Here is a 17,291-nt window from a genome sequence, read left to right on the forward strand (position 1 = left end):
TGAGCTCTCTGGGACCCCAGTGCCAGCCATGTTAGGCAGTGACCCAGAAACGCTGGTACGTGCAGGGAGGCTCCCCTTCCCCAGACACACAGGGGTCTTGGTTACCTCTAGCAGCGCAGCCTCTGAAATTTGAGGTTAAGGCTGGGATTTACTACCCTAAGCAGCAGTGTGGGAGATGTATTTCTTTTGATATGCTGAGTAGTATAAACTCTCTATAAAAATCTTCTGGCAAGCAGAATCTAACAATTTTTTGGCTCCTGTTTGCTGAAAAGGTTTTGACGCCTCTTTCCCGCTGTCCCTTATGACTTTGTCGTGCAGGCGTCAGGCAAGGCCAGGAGAGGGCTGCGCGCCCCCGTGCCCAGGGCCTGCGGCGCAGCCCACAGCTGCCTGCGCGCCGAGGCAGCTCATCGGGAAAGCCGAGGCTGGCCTGTGGGATACCTGGCTGTGCGAAGGTTAGTTTCGAGCGGGTTTCTTGGAGTCGGAAGCCCACCCGGGTCCAAGCAGCGCGCAGGGCCGGGGCTCCTGTTCCCCAGGGCGGCACAGGCCGCCGCGGCCGCAGCGCCCTCCTCACAGGCCTGCCTGTGGCTTTAGCGCCTCTGAGAGGCCCTGCGAGCTTGCACACTCCGGAAGCTGCCGTGAGGTACTTTTACCACGTAGTAATTACAGAAAAAAAAAATTGTTTGCCGTTTATTTCCGGGAGCTCCTTCACTATTAGGGTAATTTGGTTAATGAGGCACCGCGGTCACTGACTCCGCCCCCGGGGGCTAACGGGCGGCCAGGCGCAGGCGCCGCCTGGCGGCCAGCCCCGGCAGCCGGCTCTCTGCGCAGGCGCACGTCGCCGCCGCTGTCGTCACCACCTGCGCCGGAAGCGCCGGCGGCCGCCGCGATGGAGGGTGAGCGCCGGTGGGCGAGGGCGGCCCGCGCCGCGGCGGCCGCGCCTGACGGGCGACCCCGCCTGACGGGCGACCCCGCTCTGCCTTGCAGGGCAGCTGTACCGCCGCCTGCCGCCGGAGGAGACGGGGGAGCTGCGCCTGCAGGTATCGCCGCCCGCCCGCGGGGACAGCCGGGGGGCGCCGCCGCCCCGGGAGCGCCGTGGCGGTCTCGACTCTTTCCTCGCACGCTCTCACAAAACCTGCTGGGGGCCAGAGGAGGGGGTGTGGGCCCGTCCCGCGGGCCCGGGCGCCGGCACTGGTTTCCCCAGCGCGCTCCGTTTGGCTTCAGGGTGCGAAGGCGCCGCGTGGAACGAACGTAAAGCCTGGCGTTTCGTCACGAATCGAGGCGTTAGTTACACTGACGTGAGAAATCCGTAGGCTGTCGCACGCTTGCATTCGGCCTTGGGTGCACGGGGTTTCACCATGTGAACGTTTTCCCTTTACTATTACTTTTGTGTAGATCTCGAATTCCCAGGGTGGTTTTGTCCGCTTGATAAAGCTACTAGTCAGCAGCAAGTTCTTAATTTAATTAAAATGTAATATTTTAAAGTCTCTTTTACAATATCCTTAGCCTCAAGGGTCAGAAGAGGCCAAAGCGTTTGTAAATGCCTTCCTGAAGCGTAGTATGCCAAAAAAGAAAGATGAAGCTATCCAGGATATACTAACTCGGAAAGCTGTAGTTCTTCAGCATTATTCCAAAAAAAAGACGAAGCAAAAGAGGAAGAAAACAAAAGGTTTTACTGCCAAGCAAAGGAGAGAAATGCGTCTTTTTGAAATTGAACCTGAACAGCAAAGGTAAGATCTTAAATACTTCCTTTGTGTAGTGAAAGTGGAGAGTAAAAGCAGCAGCTTGTACATGTAGATAGTGACCCTTCAGGATGTAAAGTCAGTCTGAGACTCTGTGACATTTCACCATGAGAACACAGTTCTTTTGTCTGTATAGCTGGAAAATTAATTTCTGTTTGTTACTGTCTCTTTCCTTTTGCATAGTTAAACATAACAAGAAATTAAACCCAAATGCAGTCACCTTCACCTCTGATTTCAGTTTTTAAAGTTAGACTGCCTGTGACCAGAGAGTCAAAAATCTGCATCAGGTTCCTCAAACATGTTGAACAAAGCCCCTGCTGTTGCTAACATGAAGTAAGTGGGGAGGTACAGGAGCAGAAATCTCTTCAGTCTTGGACATAGCCACATTTCCTCCAAAACACATCACCGTGTTGTGTTGACAGAGAGGAGCGTACTTAGTTTGTGCTTTTTTCATAAAAGCAAACCTGTTGCTTGGAGTGGCTTATGAGAGCAAATTACAAAATTATAAATGTTAGTCTCAAAATTATAAATGTTACTCTTAACCCTGCTGTAAGTATGGATTACCTTCCATAATCAAGCAATCGATTTTTTGATAATTAAGTTTTGTATAATACTTCTTGTCTTTTTACTGCAGGTACTCAATCTTCCTACCACTACATGAACTCTGGAAACAGTATATCAGAGACCTATGTCATGGACTTAAACCAGATGCGTAAGTTGAGATGTTTTAAAATTAACGTGGTTTTGATCTAGTAGCTATTTCCAGGTTTACCGAGTTACTGCTTCAAACATCATAGTTACTTGATAAGGATATGTACTATTTCTGTAAGCTTTGGCCATGATTTCAATAGTCATGGTCACATTTTGTAAACCTAACTTTCCATATAATTTTCTTTCCCTCTTGTCTGATCCCACCCTCTTCTTCAAGGCAACCACATATGGTTCAGAGCAAACTGCTAAAAGCTGATCTCCATGGAGCTATTGTTACAGGTATTCTGTTTCCTTTTACAAAATCATCTGAACTTCAGTAGACACTCATGTATTTCAGGTGCTTATTTTTAAATTCCTTTTAGTATCACTAACTCTAGAATCACATAGCTAGGATCATATGTCGAGGGATTCTTTCTCTACTTACCAACGCTAATTATTTTTCAACTGCTCTTGCAAATCCTGGCATTAGTTGCAAAGATTAACTGCAACTTTTACCAGCAATTACTGTAATTCCATTATTTCAGAATATTGCAAACCAGTTTTTAAAATCATGAGGCCAACAGTAGAAGAGCAAATAAACTGCCTGCATCTGAAACTTTGTAACCCATACATACTTCTGTTCTTTCAGTCACAAAATCAAAGTGCCCCTCTTATGTTGGGATAACAGGAATCATTCTACAGGAATTTAAACATGTCTTCAAAATTATCACTAAAGAGGACAAATTAAAAGGTATGACAGGGTTTTTTCAGTGCTTTTCACAATTTGAAAAATCATAAATTTCTTAAACACACTATTCACCTTGTATGTCTGAGTACATTGTTTTATACCAGTGCTTTTCATTCTTTGCATAGTGGCAGAAGTCAGTGTCTGCACTGACCGTGTAACAGCCCAATATCTTATGGAAAAAGTATCTAATTAGAAATGAGCAATTAAAAAAAAAAATGCATTTCCAGTGAATCCAACATGATTATGCACATGGCTTATTCATCTGATTTGCATTAGATGTTCTCTGCAACACTTACTGCGTGCCCCTCAGAGTATTAACTTCAGTAATTCAAGTTTAAAATTTAGAAGTTTGGTTATTTTTCTTCTCCTGCTAAAGCACAAAAACCTTGAAATGTGGCAAACCTCAAGTCTACACGTGAATAATATCCCCTGGTACATCAGTATCTTTTCATAAGTGGTGTTAATTTCTTTTCTTTTGCATTTTCAGTTGTTCCCAAACTTAACAACGTATTTAGCTTGGAGATTGATGGATTCATTTCCTACATCTATGGAAGCAAGTTCCAGCTTAGAGCAAGTGAGCGATCTGCAAAAAAGTTCAAGTTGAAAGGAACTATTGACCTATGATTTCATGGAAAATCAGAAGTATTACTAGAAATGTCTGCTGTTTTCTTGCAGTTTAAAGACCAGGTTTTCTGGTAGATGAAATAGCTATGTGAAATTTTTCTAAAGCATTTCTTCTTACTGAAGAATGACTAGCATCTGTTGTCTTTTAAGCAGTCTCTCAGACTGTTGGAGTTGTTTGTATCTGGTTTTGTCATTCCTATATAACATTCTGGCTTTTATTAAACTTACATGATTAGTACTGATCACCTGACTTCTGTTTGAATTTATAATAATAAATTTGCACAATGAAAATTATGTCATGTAACTCTGTGATAAATGTTATTGTTGCCTTCTGTACAAATTGGGCTGGATCTGCATATTATAAGCTTAGAATGAGAGTGTAGGCAATGACAACTGCTCTTCTGTAATCATTGTTCCTGAGCCAACATCAACATCTTTGCCTGGTGCAAGTAAGTTGTTTCAACTGATGGGTTTTACCTGTAATATCTAATTCCCTGTGGCTAATATTGTTACAGATAAGATGTTTTTGAGTGAAAATATAAACATACTAAACATGTAAGGCAGCCCTGCAAGCTGTTTGCTTACAAGGTGTTTACTAATAACATACTACTTTAAGGTTAAATCAGGTCTGTCTATATTAGTAAGTATATATTGTTATTCCAGAGTGCAGGGAACACAACACATCACATAAGAGGGAAGCACTTGAAGCTAGAAATTCAAAGATGGAATTCAAAGATCCCCATTCAATCTTGTACTTCTATTACCCAAGAAGTCGCTTTACGAATATTTAACCTCTATTCATAGAGCTTTACTCTAGCTTATTTTTATATATATTTTAGACATGGTGTCTATGTTACACATTTAAAAAAATATCTTTATTCTTATTAAAATACACACAATTTTTAAAAAGACTAGCATGGATGGCACCTGTTATATCACGTGTTTGTGAGCGCTACATCACTGGAACACAAGAAGTCATGTAGTTTCATAACGTTAAGTCTTCTAAACTCAACCAACCATGCTTAGTACAGCACCACTTGTGAAGAAGCTTCTAGTGTTTAAACCCTTTATAAATACTTGCTTTTTGCAACAGCCTGCAACAGTGATTGTAATGGAGACCACCGTACTTGCACCAGTGGAGACTTGTTTAGCTTTGAGTGCATGTGCTTCATGTATCCCCAGTTCCTTTTTATCTCCTTTTTTCACCTTTTTTTCTTTTTACTATATACTTCCAGGATACTTTTTTGACTGCCCAGATTACAATCTCCCATCAACTAGGCAGGTTTGACTTGTTTGGGAGGTGAAAGTGACCCCTGTACTTAAACCACTTAACATTTTTCTATTATAAAAGAGCTTCTATGGTGTTTATGTTATAAAGGTAGTTTTCAGAAGCTTTGCATTTAAATTATGAATTCAGTTTCAGGATCAAATGGAAGATCTGAATCTAGGAAGAAGAGTTTTTCCCTGCCACCATTCAAGTGTTTATAGCCAACCAGGGTCATTTCTTTAAAGAGAACATAGCTGTTCTCACATACACTACACACCAAAGCCTAGTACTGGGGTTAGGAGGGCAGCTCCAGCTAGAGCTCTTAACTGCACTGCAGAGCACACAAGCCATTTATCTGCCATGAGAAAGCCAAAGAGCATCACCACCTGCAACCATCTCCAGTCCAACAAAAACACTAACTGTGCCTGTCAGCCCCCAGTCAGTTGGCCTCCAAAGCGCTTACTTCCTTTCTGGACCTGTTGCTGGGAGAGGTTACAGGAGAGCTGCATCTCTCTGCCACAATCCCTCAGATGCAGACCAGATTCAGCATCACTGAACCAGACTCTGATCAGCTGAAATCACAGCATGGGCAATACTGGTTTTCATGAAGAACAGACTGCTGCTCTGCACCCTCTGAAGTCAGGAAATAAAGCAGTTGGTATGGAAATAAATCTTTGTTGCAACTGAGATGGGGAAAACTGTTTTTGCCAGAGATGTGTATTTTATACAAGGAAGTCATAGAATCATTAAGGTTGGAAAAGACCTTTAAGATCATCAAGTCCAACTGTTAACCTAGCACTGTCAAGTCCACCACTAAACCATGTTCCGAAGCACCACATCTACATGTCTTTTAAGTACCTTCAGGGATGCTGACTCCACCACCTCCCTGGGCAGTCTATTCCAGTACTTGACAACCCTTTCGGTGAAGACATTTTTCCTAATATCCAATCTAAACCTCCCCTGGCATAACTTGAGGCCATTTCCTCTCATCCTATCACTTGCTACTTGGGAGAAGAGACCAACAGCCACCTCACTACAACCTCCTTTCAGGGAGTTGTAGAGAGCAATGAGGTCTCCCCTCAGCCTCCTCTTCTCCAGGCTGAACACCCCCAGCTCCCTCAGCCGCTCCCCACCAGCCCTGTGCTCCAGACCCTTCCCCAGCTCCGTTGCCCTTCTCTGAACACGCTCCAGCAACTCAATGTCCTTCTTGTACTGAGTGGCCCAAAACTGGACACAGTATTCCAGGTGCGGCCTCACCAGTGCCGAGTACAGGGGCACAATCACCTCCCTGCTCCTGCTGGCCACACTATTCCTGATACAGGCCAGGATGCCGTTGGCCTTCTTGGCCACCTGGGCACACTGCTGGCTCATGTTCAGCCGGCTGTCGACCAACACCCCCAGGTCCTTTTCGGCCAGGCAGCTTTCCAGCCACTCTTCCCCAAGCCTGTAGCGTTGCATGGGGTTGTTGTGACCTAGGTGCAGGACCCGGCACTTGGCCTTGTTGAACGTCATACAGTTGGCCACAGCCCATCGGTCCAGCCCATCCACATCGCTCTGTAGAGCCTTCCTACCCTCAAGCAGATCAACACTCCTGCCCAACTTTATATATCGGTGAAGTAAGAACAAGATGTGTTAAAGTTGTTAGACCTGAGTTATTATTCTACCTAGTACCCATCACTCCTCTCAATGTTCTCTGGAATTAGAACCCTTGGTTTCCTGTGAGAGGCCAGAAGGAAAAACAAACCAAGCAGTAGAAAGCATAAATCATAGCAGAAACTTTCTGTTCAGGACAATGACCTAATTTTAATTTTGCTCATAGCCTTCAGTGTAACATCTAATTAAGACATCTGTTAAATGCCTATAATATTAAATTAATAGGGGGAAGCTAATAGAATTTTATTGGCATAGTCCGGTTAATTAACATTAAGGGCCTTTAATGGATGTCTTAAATAGACATCATTAATGGGAATACCATACAAATTGGAATTAGGCACAATCATGTTTCACTGTGCTGTGAAGGACGTGCCATGTTCTACCATAGGAACACAGATGAACATGATACAACTTCCCATAGCTACTGGCACTTCCATTTTTTAAACTATTTCAGCAGCCAAAAAAGACAAACGCTGCCTAGCAGTCCCTTTCGATAAATAATAGCAAGGCATTCATTATTTACAGTGAAGAGTGCTGAAGAGATGTTCTAAGGTCTCCTCAAGGTAATCACATGCTAGTAGCACATGAAGACAGATGACAAATGAAGAATAACAAGAGAGCTGAACAGCCAACGCATTCAAGACGCCTTTACTGCAGTTGGTAAATCACCTGAAGAGGCCTTTTTGTAATGACTCAGCGAAGTGTTCCGAACGGTCCCCATAAATCACTTAAGCTAAATCGCTCCCACAGACCGCTGGTATCACCGTCTACCCATCAGCTCCTTGAACCAAACCCCTGTCTCATCTGCTTTCTCCTCTGTGTGCATCTTTCACTAGAACCCATTAAACTCCCCATTGCTTGTGAAGGAACTTCCTTAGAAACTGGGTAACATGAAAATGACTGCTCACCAGTCCTCCCCTGCTGATTCATGACCATTCCCCATCTCTTCATTAGCTGAGACAGTAAATACTTAATGGATTTAATATCAGAAAATTGGAGAACTAATCACAGCTGTCTCTAATATGCCTCTTCCTTCTTATGTTCCATGCCAAATTGCATGCAGCAAAGACACGTTTTTCATAATGATTTTTATACCTAAACTCTCACTAAAGAAAAGGCTAACCAGGCAATAATGAACAATATACTGTCTCACTACGTTACACATGTTTCTGCTTTCCTATTACTATGTATATATAATATATACAAAGACACATATATTTATAACCAATCTGAACTGAAACAATTGTGAAAAATCCAGTTACTGAATTTTGAACATTTAAGCAGGAGTGGGAAAACAAACAAAAAACCACAATAATTTCTGTTTGAAACATCAAAATAATTCATTGTAGGAAATGCTTGAAATTAAAGCCAAGTCACATCCAAGAAAACACACAATTTTCTATTTGAGGGTTTTTTTTAACACTTCCTCTAAAAGATGGATTACACAACAATACAATGGAAACCTTCAAAAACCTCCTGGGACTCTCCTTGGGAAACTCATATTAAATCACTGAAATCACAGCAGCATGTACCTGATGTTAACTCTATATATTCAAGCCACCCAATGTTTTAGAGAAGCATAAGAGAGAGCATAAAATTCTCATCCGGACAAGAGCCTTTTTTAATGAATTCTCAAGTCCTGGACAAGTTTGTCCCTCTGGCAGACTCTCTTTGTCCATTTTAGTATTTCAGATCTGGGAGGACTTGCGTCAATGCAAAAGGTTAGAAGTCACTTCTCAGCCTCTTACAACCTTTGACCAAGCAACTCTTGTTAAACAAACCTTAAAATAATTTGGAACAGTAACACATAGTCCTTAAGAAGCAGCTGCATTATGCAAAGGAGAAGTCCTGGCAAGGACAACTAGTATTTTTTACTAGAACAATGCCCCTATTGAACTGCAAAAGAAAAGGAGAGGATATGGCTATGCCAGGCTGATACGATCTGGTAAAGGAAGCTTGTTCTGAGGTATGCACATAGAAGGTAGGCAAACCCGGCCTAGCTATTTTTGCCGTAATTTGCAAATCGTAGGTTTAGAAAGCTTGACTGGAAGCACTGGTGGTGTTTTCTAATAGGAAGAGACCAAAAAAAGGAATGGGGTGAGAAAGAGTACATAAGAAAAAACAGAGTGAGCTGGAGTTCAGACTGAATAACAAAGGGAAGGAGAATCAGTTTGGTAGGGAAAACAAATCCTGCAGAGAAAAGCTGCAGGTATTCATTGGCATGACACTGGTCATTCTGTGCATCATCTGCAGGCTTCCGCTTTCCTAGGAAAAAGATACTCCAATTTTGCTACAGACTGCATATGTCACACACTAACCAACTGGGGCCTATTGGTCCTTCTCCACATCAGCACCTTTTCTTTACTTCTGGTATTTATAAAGCTTTTATAAAAGATTTAGAGATAACCTTTAATATTCTACAAATAAATATGAAGCACTTCTCAAGAAGTGAACAAAAGCCACAGCATACCATCTAAAAATTATCAAAATTTTTCACTTTCCAAGGAAAATGGTGTCCTTGGGCATTCAACAGTGTGACTGCAAAACACTGAGCTTGCAACAGCTCTTACAGCAGCCTAGGCCCACACTCTGCTGGGTGTTTCTGTTGGTGTGCACATGCCAAAGAACCAGCACACACCACAGAGCTACTGACAGGTTTGCCATCAAGTAACTTACATCTTTGCTTATAACACCTTTCTTAAATAGCATCCTTTGACTCATATAACCAGAACAGTTCACTTATTTTTTCTACACTTCCTTCTATTCCTTTTAAAATTCACTTAAAACACAGCTGGGAGGTCAGGCAGGACCCGCTGTACTGCATTAGACTTGAGACACCATCTTGCTCCTCTGCATCAGCAGTATGTTTCCAGGAAACAGGGGCAGTGTCTTCTCAAAACCAGGGTGGCACCCCTTTTATCCAAACAGGGCAATTCCTCAGCCCCTTAGCCCATTCCCCAGTTACAAGTCCCAAAACATACAAAGACAGCTTTTTTTTAACTAACAAAAGTTCTGGTCACCTTATCATTCCTGCTGCAGTCACTGACACCTTCACAATGAAGGCCACTGCATGGCTAATTCCTCGCTCCTGCTGTTCATACTCCTCCCTCGGCACACACTACAGTTTCCCTATTTAATCTCCCTTTGCCTCTGCAGTGACCTTACCATAGGTGATGCAAGTGCAAGGCCTCAGCAATCCACAAGCTCTCCTTTCTGGCTCTAACAGCCCCATCTTCTTCAGCCTACACACCATGTGAGGTTTGAGCAGTACCAGCAGGATAGAAAGTCCCCAACAGCAAGTAACTGCTGTATCAGGCCACTCTCCTGCACCATCACAGCTGAAGCAAATGCCCAACTAGCCTCTTTGGCAACACCAAAACTCCAAAAACAAGCTCTCTTGATATGGAAAACACCTGAGTACTTTGAAAGACTAAGCCTTGTCAGCTGTGCCTCTTAGCCCAGCTGTACTGCCTTCTTGCACCCAAGGTGAGCTCGTTAGCATGCAGGGCCTTGGTGAGTAAAGCACATTACCTATTGACCTATGTAACAAATACCTTAATTCATCTTGTTAGACAAACAAAAAATGGATTTACAAAGCTTGTTATGCTCCAACATTCACCACACCATGGGCCTGTGTACCAGGTCAAATTACATGTCAGCAACGACTGAGTCCATGGAATTTCACAGAGGTTTGACCCACCTTTGTCTCACGCTCCCCTTCCTTAATTCTGTCATTCCTATGGTAACTAACTCCAATTCTGAGTCACCTTCCCTACAGCGTGTGATGAAATTGTATTATTTTGGTAAGGCAGAAATCTCCCTCAGTGTACTGGTTTAATTAATTAACAAGTGAATGTGAAAAATAGAGGATCAAGCATCCACTGCTGCTGAGAGGAGCAGTTACATCTGGCAAACACAGACCTCCTGAGCTGTGGAACAAACAGTACCTGGTGCTCTACCTACAGATGGGTTTTGACACCTAGCTCTGCATACTCTGCCTGTTGGATAGGGATTACGGAGAACTACAGAGAACCCAGCAACATCTAATACTGAATTAAGAGCTCTCCCTGTTAACAGAGCTCTCTGCTGCTTTCCATTATTGTATTAGTCAGGTAAGGTACAGTACCTTATAACCATCGAGAAAAGAAAAAAATTCAGTATACAATTGACTAAAATACCGTAACTGATAGCTTTGAACCTGGATGCTGAAGGAAAATGCACAACCTAAACTTTACAGTCTATCCTGCCCTGCTCTGCGGCCGATTTTTAGGCTATTATATTTTTTTCATTCTGCTAGGAACTATTCCCATATTACCTAACTATTGCCAAACAACAGTGATTTAAAACATGTTATTTTCATATACTTTCAGGCACTGAGCAATTGTTGTGGTTTAACCCCAGTCAGCAACTAAGCACTGCACAGCAGCTCACTCACACTGCACCACCCCCCCCCCCCGGCCGTGGGATGGGGAAGAGAATCAGAAAAAAGAAGTAAAACCCGTGGGTTGAGATAAAGGCAGTTTAATAGGACAGGAGAGGAAGAGAAAATAATAATAATAGAATATACAAAACTGCTGCTCCCTGGCCAACTCCCCCCAGTTTCTATACTGAGCATGATGCCATATGGTATGGAATAGCCCTTTGGCCAGTTTGGGTCAGCTGTCCTGGCTGTGCCCCCTCCCAGTTTCTTGTGCACCTGGCAGAGCATGGGAAGCTGAAAAGTCCTTGACTAGCATAAACACTACTTAGCAACAACTAAAACATCAGTGTGTTATCAGCATTATTCTCATACTAAATCCAAAACACAGCGCTATACCAACTACTGGGAAGAAAATTAACTCTATCCCAGCTGAAACCAGGACACCAATCTTCTTACAACCTCTATAGGTTATTGACCTATCACCTTCTATAGGCAGCTGAACAGCATGTTAAAGATTTGCAGTACAGGCCTGTTAATAGAAATCTCTTCCTGGTGTATTAGTTAATAAATTCAGCCTCATTTCTTTCAGCTCTCAGAATGAGCTCCTAGCCTCATGACATATATGCATACTTTTAACTGAGACACCAATCTTAAAATATACAAAAATACATATTATTAGAACATTAATTATAACATTCATATAACAGTGTCTGGGAAGTACGGTATTACCAAATGCCAAAGGACTCTGGCTCAACCTCACAAATTTTAAATCGATAACCAAAATTGAATATAAACACTAAAGTCCTTGTATGCCTGTTAAAGGCAAAAGTTAAGACTTCAAAAACAAAACCTCAAGCATGACTGCACTTACTTGTCCATGAGTCAGGGCTTCTCAGCCGAGCCACATGGCTCCAGGCCCCCAGGCTTATAACAGAATGCCTGGGGAAACGTGCTTGTTGTGTACGTGAGTCCAGGTGCCAGCACAGACCTCCGACTACAAGTTCCTTGGCCACACTCTAGTGTGCAGACAGTATCAGCCCCGAAATGGACTCCACTTAATAGCACTGTTGTTCTGGGAGGGAGGGAAAAACAGGATTATGCACTTCTGGTGAATGTTAAAATAATCCCATAAATCTGAATAAAATGAATGTGGTTTTTTGGTGAAATTGTCTGCAGCACTCTGCCATGCATATTCTTCTTCTAAAGGATTATTTCAAAATTATGAACTCAGAAATGTTCAGCTGGATAGTTCTTGGGTGGCTGAGGTGCTCACTGAAGAATTTAAATGATGTAATAGCTATTGAACACCCCATTATATGGCTGCCTAATTAATGTAAATGATAGTTATGTCTCACTCACAGAGGATTATTTTACACGGAGGAAAATCTACTCACCGCCACAGTAGCCATTTTGATAGTTTTTATAGGAGCAGCTGCATTATGGCTTCATTGAGTAAAAGGTAAGTAGCCGTCCTAAATAATGAAGATTGAAGGTTTAATAGTCCCAATAAAGAATCCTGCAGGTTTTTTATTTCAAAAATTAGAGTTTGATTGCAAGTGTATGATAATGAGAGGGAAAAGAGCACTGGCATGTGGAATCCTTCTGCAGCCTAGGCTCCTTGGGAACTTCTATGCAGAAATATAGAATAAGGACAGAAAAAAAGAAAAGAAGCTGCTCTTTACTTTTCATGACAGCGTGTCCAAGCTCCAAGCCTGTCCTTGTGGCAACATTTCATTGGATAAGGATATGCTGGATTGTGCCTGTTATACTTAGAAGGCTGACATTACTGGAACAGCTTCATACGGTTGATCACGTACACACAAATACCCTCAAATAATGTGAAGAGCCCAGCTTAGACCCATTTCAGTGATGATATGCAGACATAAGCCAGCCTTGCGAACTTGTCTCAGAATTGTAGCCTATTACAGCAACTCTTTTTTGTGAGGCAATAGTCAAGGGACTCAGCATTTCTGTTACGAGACCCTATTTCCACAGTTATATATCAGAGATTATAACAGCTATAAAAATTCAAATGAGATTTAAAACTTGGCAAGAGCATTCTCACTTGGGATCTAGTATTTTTTAAGCAAATCTTTGCAGGAAAAGCTAAAAGTTTATTTGTTCCACTTGTTATTTTAGGTCTCTATTGCTACATAATTCTCAGTCTAGATTCTTACGTGCTGCCCATCGTGGTACCCAAGTAACCTCTTTTCCCAGCTGCATTTTCAGAATAGTAGTTCAGAGCTAGGACAATTGATTTGACCTTTGTTTCTCCAAACAGCAAACTTCCAAGAAGGGTTTTAAAAGAACTTCTGTTCCAAGGCAGCCACTTTTTTCAGCAATAAAGCACCACATGTGTTTTAGCAAGTAAAAAGTGGCAACAACATTAACCTGAATTATGGTAACAATGACTACAAAACAAGCTGGCTGGGGACTTGCAAACACAATCTCCAGATGTCTGCAAAAGATCGGATTTATCAAACTCACTCCAGGCAGGATTTCTTGTGGGCTTGTACTTCCTAATAAAAGAGGTCTGTAGTATTTATTTACTATTAGCGTCAGTGAAAGGTGCTGCCCTTGTGACATCTTTTAGAAAGGCAAGTATATCCCTTTAGAATAATCCACAGGATACGAAGAGAGCCACATAGCCTAGAAATCAAAGCTTGGAATCACCGATGAAGTGAAACAGGAGGAAGCTGAAGGTTAAATATAGGGAGAGGAAAAAAAAAAAAGATCGTAGGAATTGGAGGCAGCCTGGAAGAAACCTCAGGTAGTGCCAAAGGGAAGTCCAATGCACTCTAGCTGCAGGGACAGGTTAGGAACCCTAAATGCAAGCCATAGAGGATGCAATCTCAACCATAGCAACACTGCCTGTGGCCATTTAAAATGCTTCCCTCTGTGTGGGGTCTTAAAAGCATCACACTGAAGAGTAAATGCTAGTTCTACCTCTGGTTTTGATCTACAGCCTTGCTGCAGAGGCCACGATGAGAAGCCCTGGCTAGTGCTTAGTTTAGGGATGATTTCTGTGATATGATTCCCTGCCATACAGGAGCTCGACTGACACAAATGCACTCTTTCCAAGCAGGTCTCCACACAACCCTCACCATGGATAAGTGATGCCTGCAAATAACTCACCCCTCCTCTTAGTGGAAGAGTAGCACAAGTACGGGCAAGAAGCAGTGCGGCCGTTAAGTTTATGTTCCCTCACCTTCATTCTCACAGTTCTGCCATGCAGTAGTTTGGACTGAAAACTAATGCTTCATATAAAGAATATAGGGTCCCTTATATCCTAGGCTCAATATCCAGAGGAAAAAAAGAGACATACTTACATATGTACACAGAAGTGAAATAAGTAAAACAACGTGATCCATATTTTTAATTTTGCATTTATAGTCCAATACCTCCTATTTGCAATGACTTGCGAACAACAGCTTTAGGACAGCACTGCATCAAGATAATTACTTTTGTTTAAAACAAAATGAGTTACTAAGGTGAACAGATTGAGTAATCAGGCTCAATTAAGCATGCGCAATATGCACTGTAACAACATTCACTCTTTGGTGAAGTGATAAAACAGCTTTATTTTCTTTTGACTTCTGGCAGTCTACCTTAAAGAACCGTTCATTCCTACTTCTACCCAGCTAGCATTTCTGTGAAGATGTATCATGAATTTTAGCTATTTTGCCAAAGATGGGAGGGGGGCAGGGGAGTGGGACAAATTAAAACATCCTACAGCTACAAGCAAGAGGCAATATGAGCACCTACACAGGCATCAGGCTTCGCTGGTACAATCCATGCTCTGATCAAACATTGTTTTTGTGTAGGAGAGCAGTGTCATGCTTTGGAAGACAAGCCACTTTTGGGGCTACACCCTTATGAGAATGTTTCAAAAGACAGTTTTCTTCCCATGCAGCAGAATGCTTTGTAGCTTCAGGAAAACTACATTAATAACTTGTGGCTTGGCTCTGAGGCACAGGTATTTTAATTTATTATTATTGTTGCTGGTGGTGGTGGTGTTGCTTTTGTTGCAGCTGACATAAAAATGCTATAGAAATCTCACCTCCTTCTATGCCCAAAGCAACACATTTTGCTTAGTTCCAGAAGATGGAGCCACATGCTTACAGTTTTAAAGTGATTTCCGCGCCCGCGCCCCCCCCCACCCTGACAAAAACCACCCATGAAGCAGACAGTGCCTAGAAACTGCTCCCTTACCTTACATGAACTTGCCTTTTTACTGCATCTATGTGTACTGCTAATCTGGTGCACGCATTACCGTATGTCAGCTGCCTTTCTCAGACGTTTCCATAACAACTGAATTTTCCTTACTGCAAATATATTTTCTGAATTGCCTACCATGTCAAAATGAAATCAGGAAACACAACCAAACTAAGCCAGGCATTTCCAACTGCTAAAATGTCACACTTCTCATTTCCTTCATGAAAGGATGTACTCTTAAAGGAAGTCATACATGTCCCAGAACCATCAAAATAAGACTCTTAACTCCTCTTGTTAAAAGGCCAAATAAATGTAGGTATAATATCATGTTTACACTGTGTCCTAAAGCTTAAAAATGTGTGCTCAGATGAGAGAATAGGCTAGGACTGTACTCTACAAAGCCTTCAGCACTGCTGCAGTCACTCAGAGTAAGCCACGCATTTGATGCAACTGAGGAATGCCTTTGCCCACCCCAGCAGTACGCTGCTGCCCAGCGTGACTGGTTGCCACAAGGTAGGGCACAGTTGGTTTTTCTCACTCTGCTGAAGGCAAATAAATGCCCAGATGAATGCCCTGTTCTGCTTCAAAACCTACTTGCCCAAAAAAAACCCCAACCAACCAAAAAAACAGTGGGAGATGCTCTACCTCAGCTGCTCCCTCAGGCCCTGCTCTGGGCAGCTCCCACCCACTGCCCTGCAGATGCATCCAGGCTGCAGCAGTGCCAGCGGCAGCTGCTCCACAGGCAGGGCAGGCAAGGAGCATTGCTGGCCCCCCCGCAGCTGCATGCTGAGCAGCAGGACAGGGCTGGTCAAGTCTGACAGCAAGTCTGCTAAACCCTGCCCCTTAGCCAACAGAGTGTGCGCCTGTCCTACTGCATACAGCCACCTCCGTGATACATTAAGATGAAAAGAGCCTTTGTAAAATGACACACATCTGAGGGGAAGAGAAACTCTTCACTAAAGGTATTAAAGCCTATTAGGGCTTTCCTTTGTTGGCTACTTGCTCCGTGTCAGCTGTATGAGCAGCCAGTCCTAGAGAGTCAGATCAAAGCGAGATAATAGCATTCCTAATAAAGCCAGCAGAGATCTTTCAGGTAAAAATATTTATTGTTCAAGAACACTGTCAGGTCCTTTCATGTCCTTTCCTGACCTGGCAATGTCCCAAGTTACCACAGAACTGGTTTAAATAGACAGACTTAATTATTCTTTTTACCACTCTTTCAGACTGATCTCAGGCAGCAGAAGCAGGTGACTAGTTTTACTCTCATTCACTTCCTTAGTACAATGCCGTAACCTCTTTATAACAAATGCTCCACCACGACACTTAGCATCTCTGCAATGGGACATTAAAAATGAAGTCAGCAAAACATTCGAGCGAAGTGGTTCACCAAACAAAAAATCATTTGTTTTTACAAAATCTAAGTATGGGATGAAGCATACTGCCTCTGTAACCCTGAATGCTGCAAGCTGCTATAAGCAGTGGATACTCACATGTGGCTTCAGCTCCCACCAGTCCTTGGGGAACCACCATTTGACGGGGAAAACCAGAAGAGGGTGTGTAACACTGACTGGAGACAACAGCAGCTGAGATTGACACAAGCGTCATCCTCTATCCAGAGCTTGTAGATACCACAAGAAGGCTTCAGCATGTGGAACAACTAGAGTAATAGTTACTACTAATTCTGAGCTTTTATTTAAAAAATTGTACTTGCAAGCTTATCTCCATGAAGTAAAGGCACCCTGAGCGACAAATCCGAAGAAAATGTCATACCAACCTGTTGTGGTTTAACCCCAGCCAGCAACTAAGCACCATGCAGCCGCTCGCTCAGTCCCCCTGCCCCAGTGGGATGGGGGAGAGAATCGGAAGAGTAAGAGTGAGAAAACTCCTGGGTTGAGATAAGAACAGTTTAATAATTAAAATAAAGTAAAATAGTAA

General features: G+C 42.8%; 1 protein-coding gene across 1 annotated transcript; it reads left to right on the forward strand.

The window, feature by feature from the left end:
• The first annotated feature begins 878 nt into the window (after positions 1–878).
• On the forward strand, positions 879–4,044 carry POP4 (POP4 ribonuclease P/MRP subunit). The gene is made up of 7 exons (XM_075715251.1): positions 879–893; positions 985–1,037; positions 1,504–1,727; positions 2,374–2,451; positions 2,668–2,729; positions 3,079–3,180; positions 3,665–4,044. The coding sequence occupies exons 1-7, from the start codon at positions 887–889 to the stop codon at positions 3,799–3,801; spliced, it is 663 nt and encodes a 220-aa protein (XP_075571366.1). The 5' UTR covers positions 879–886; the 3' UTR covers positions 3,802–4,044.
• Positions 4,045–17,291: the final 13,247 nt, after the last annotated feature.

Source organism: Pelecanus crispus, chromosome 8 (genome assembly GCF_030463565.1).
Source record: "Pelecanus crispus isolate bPelCri1 chromosome 8, bPelCri1.pri, whole genome shotgun sequence".
NCBI classification, from domain to species: domain Eukaryota; kingdom Metazoa; phylum Chordata; class Aves; order Pelecaniformes; family Pelecanidae; genus Pelecanus; species Pelecanus crispus.

Bases quoted from the DNA above. Each gene is read 5' to 3' on its own strand.
- POP4 (XM_075715251.1), top strand. The intron at 1,038-1,503 runs GTATCGCCGCCC...CAATATCCTTAG, and splicing joins CGGGGGAGCTGCGCCTGCAG to CCTCAAGGGTCAGAAGAGGC. The intron at 2,730-3,078 runs GTATTCTGTTTC...CTGTTCTTTCAG, and splicing joins CCATGGAGCTATTGTTACAG to TCACAAAATCAAAGTGCCCC.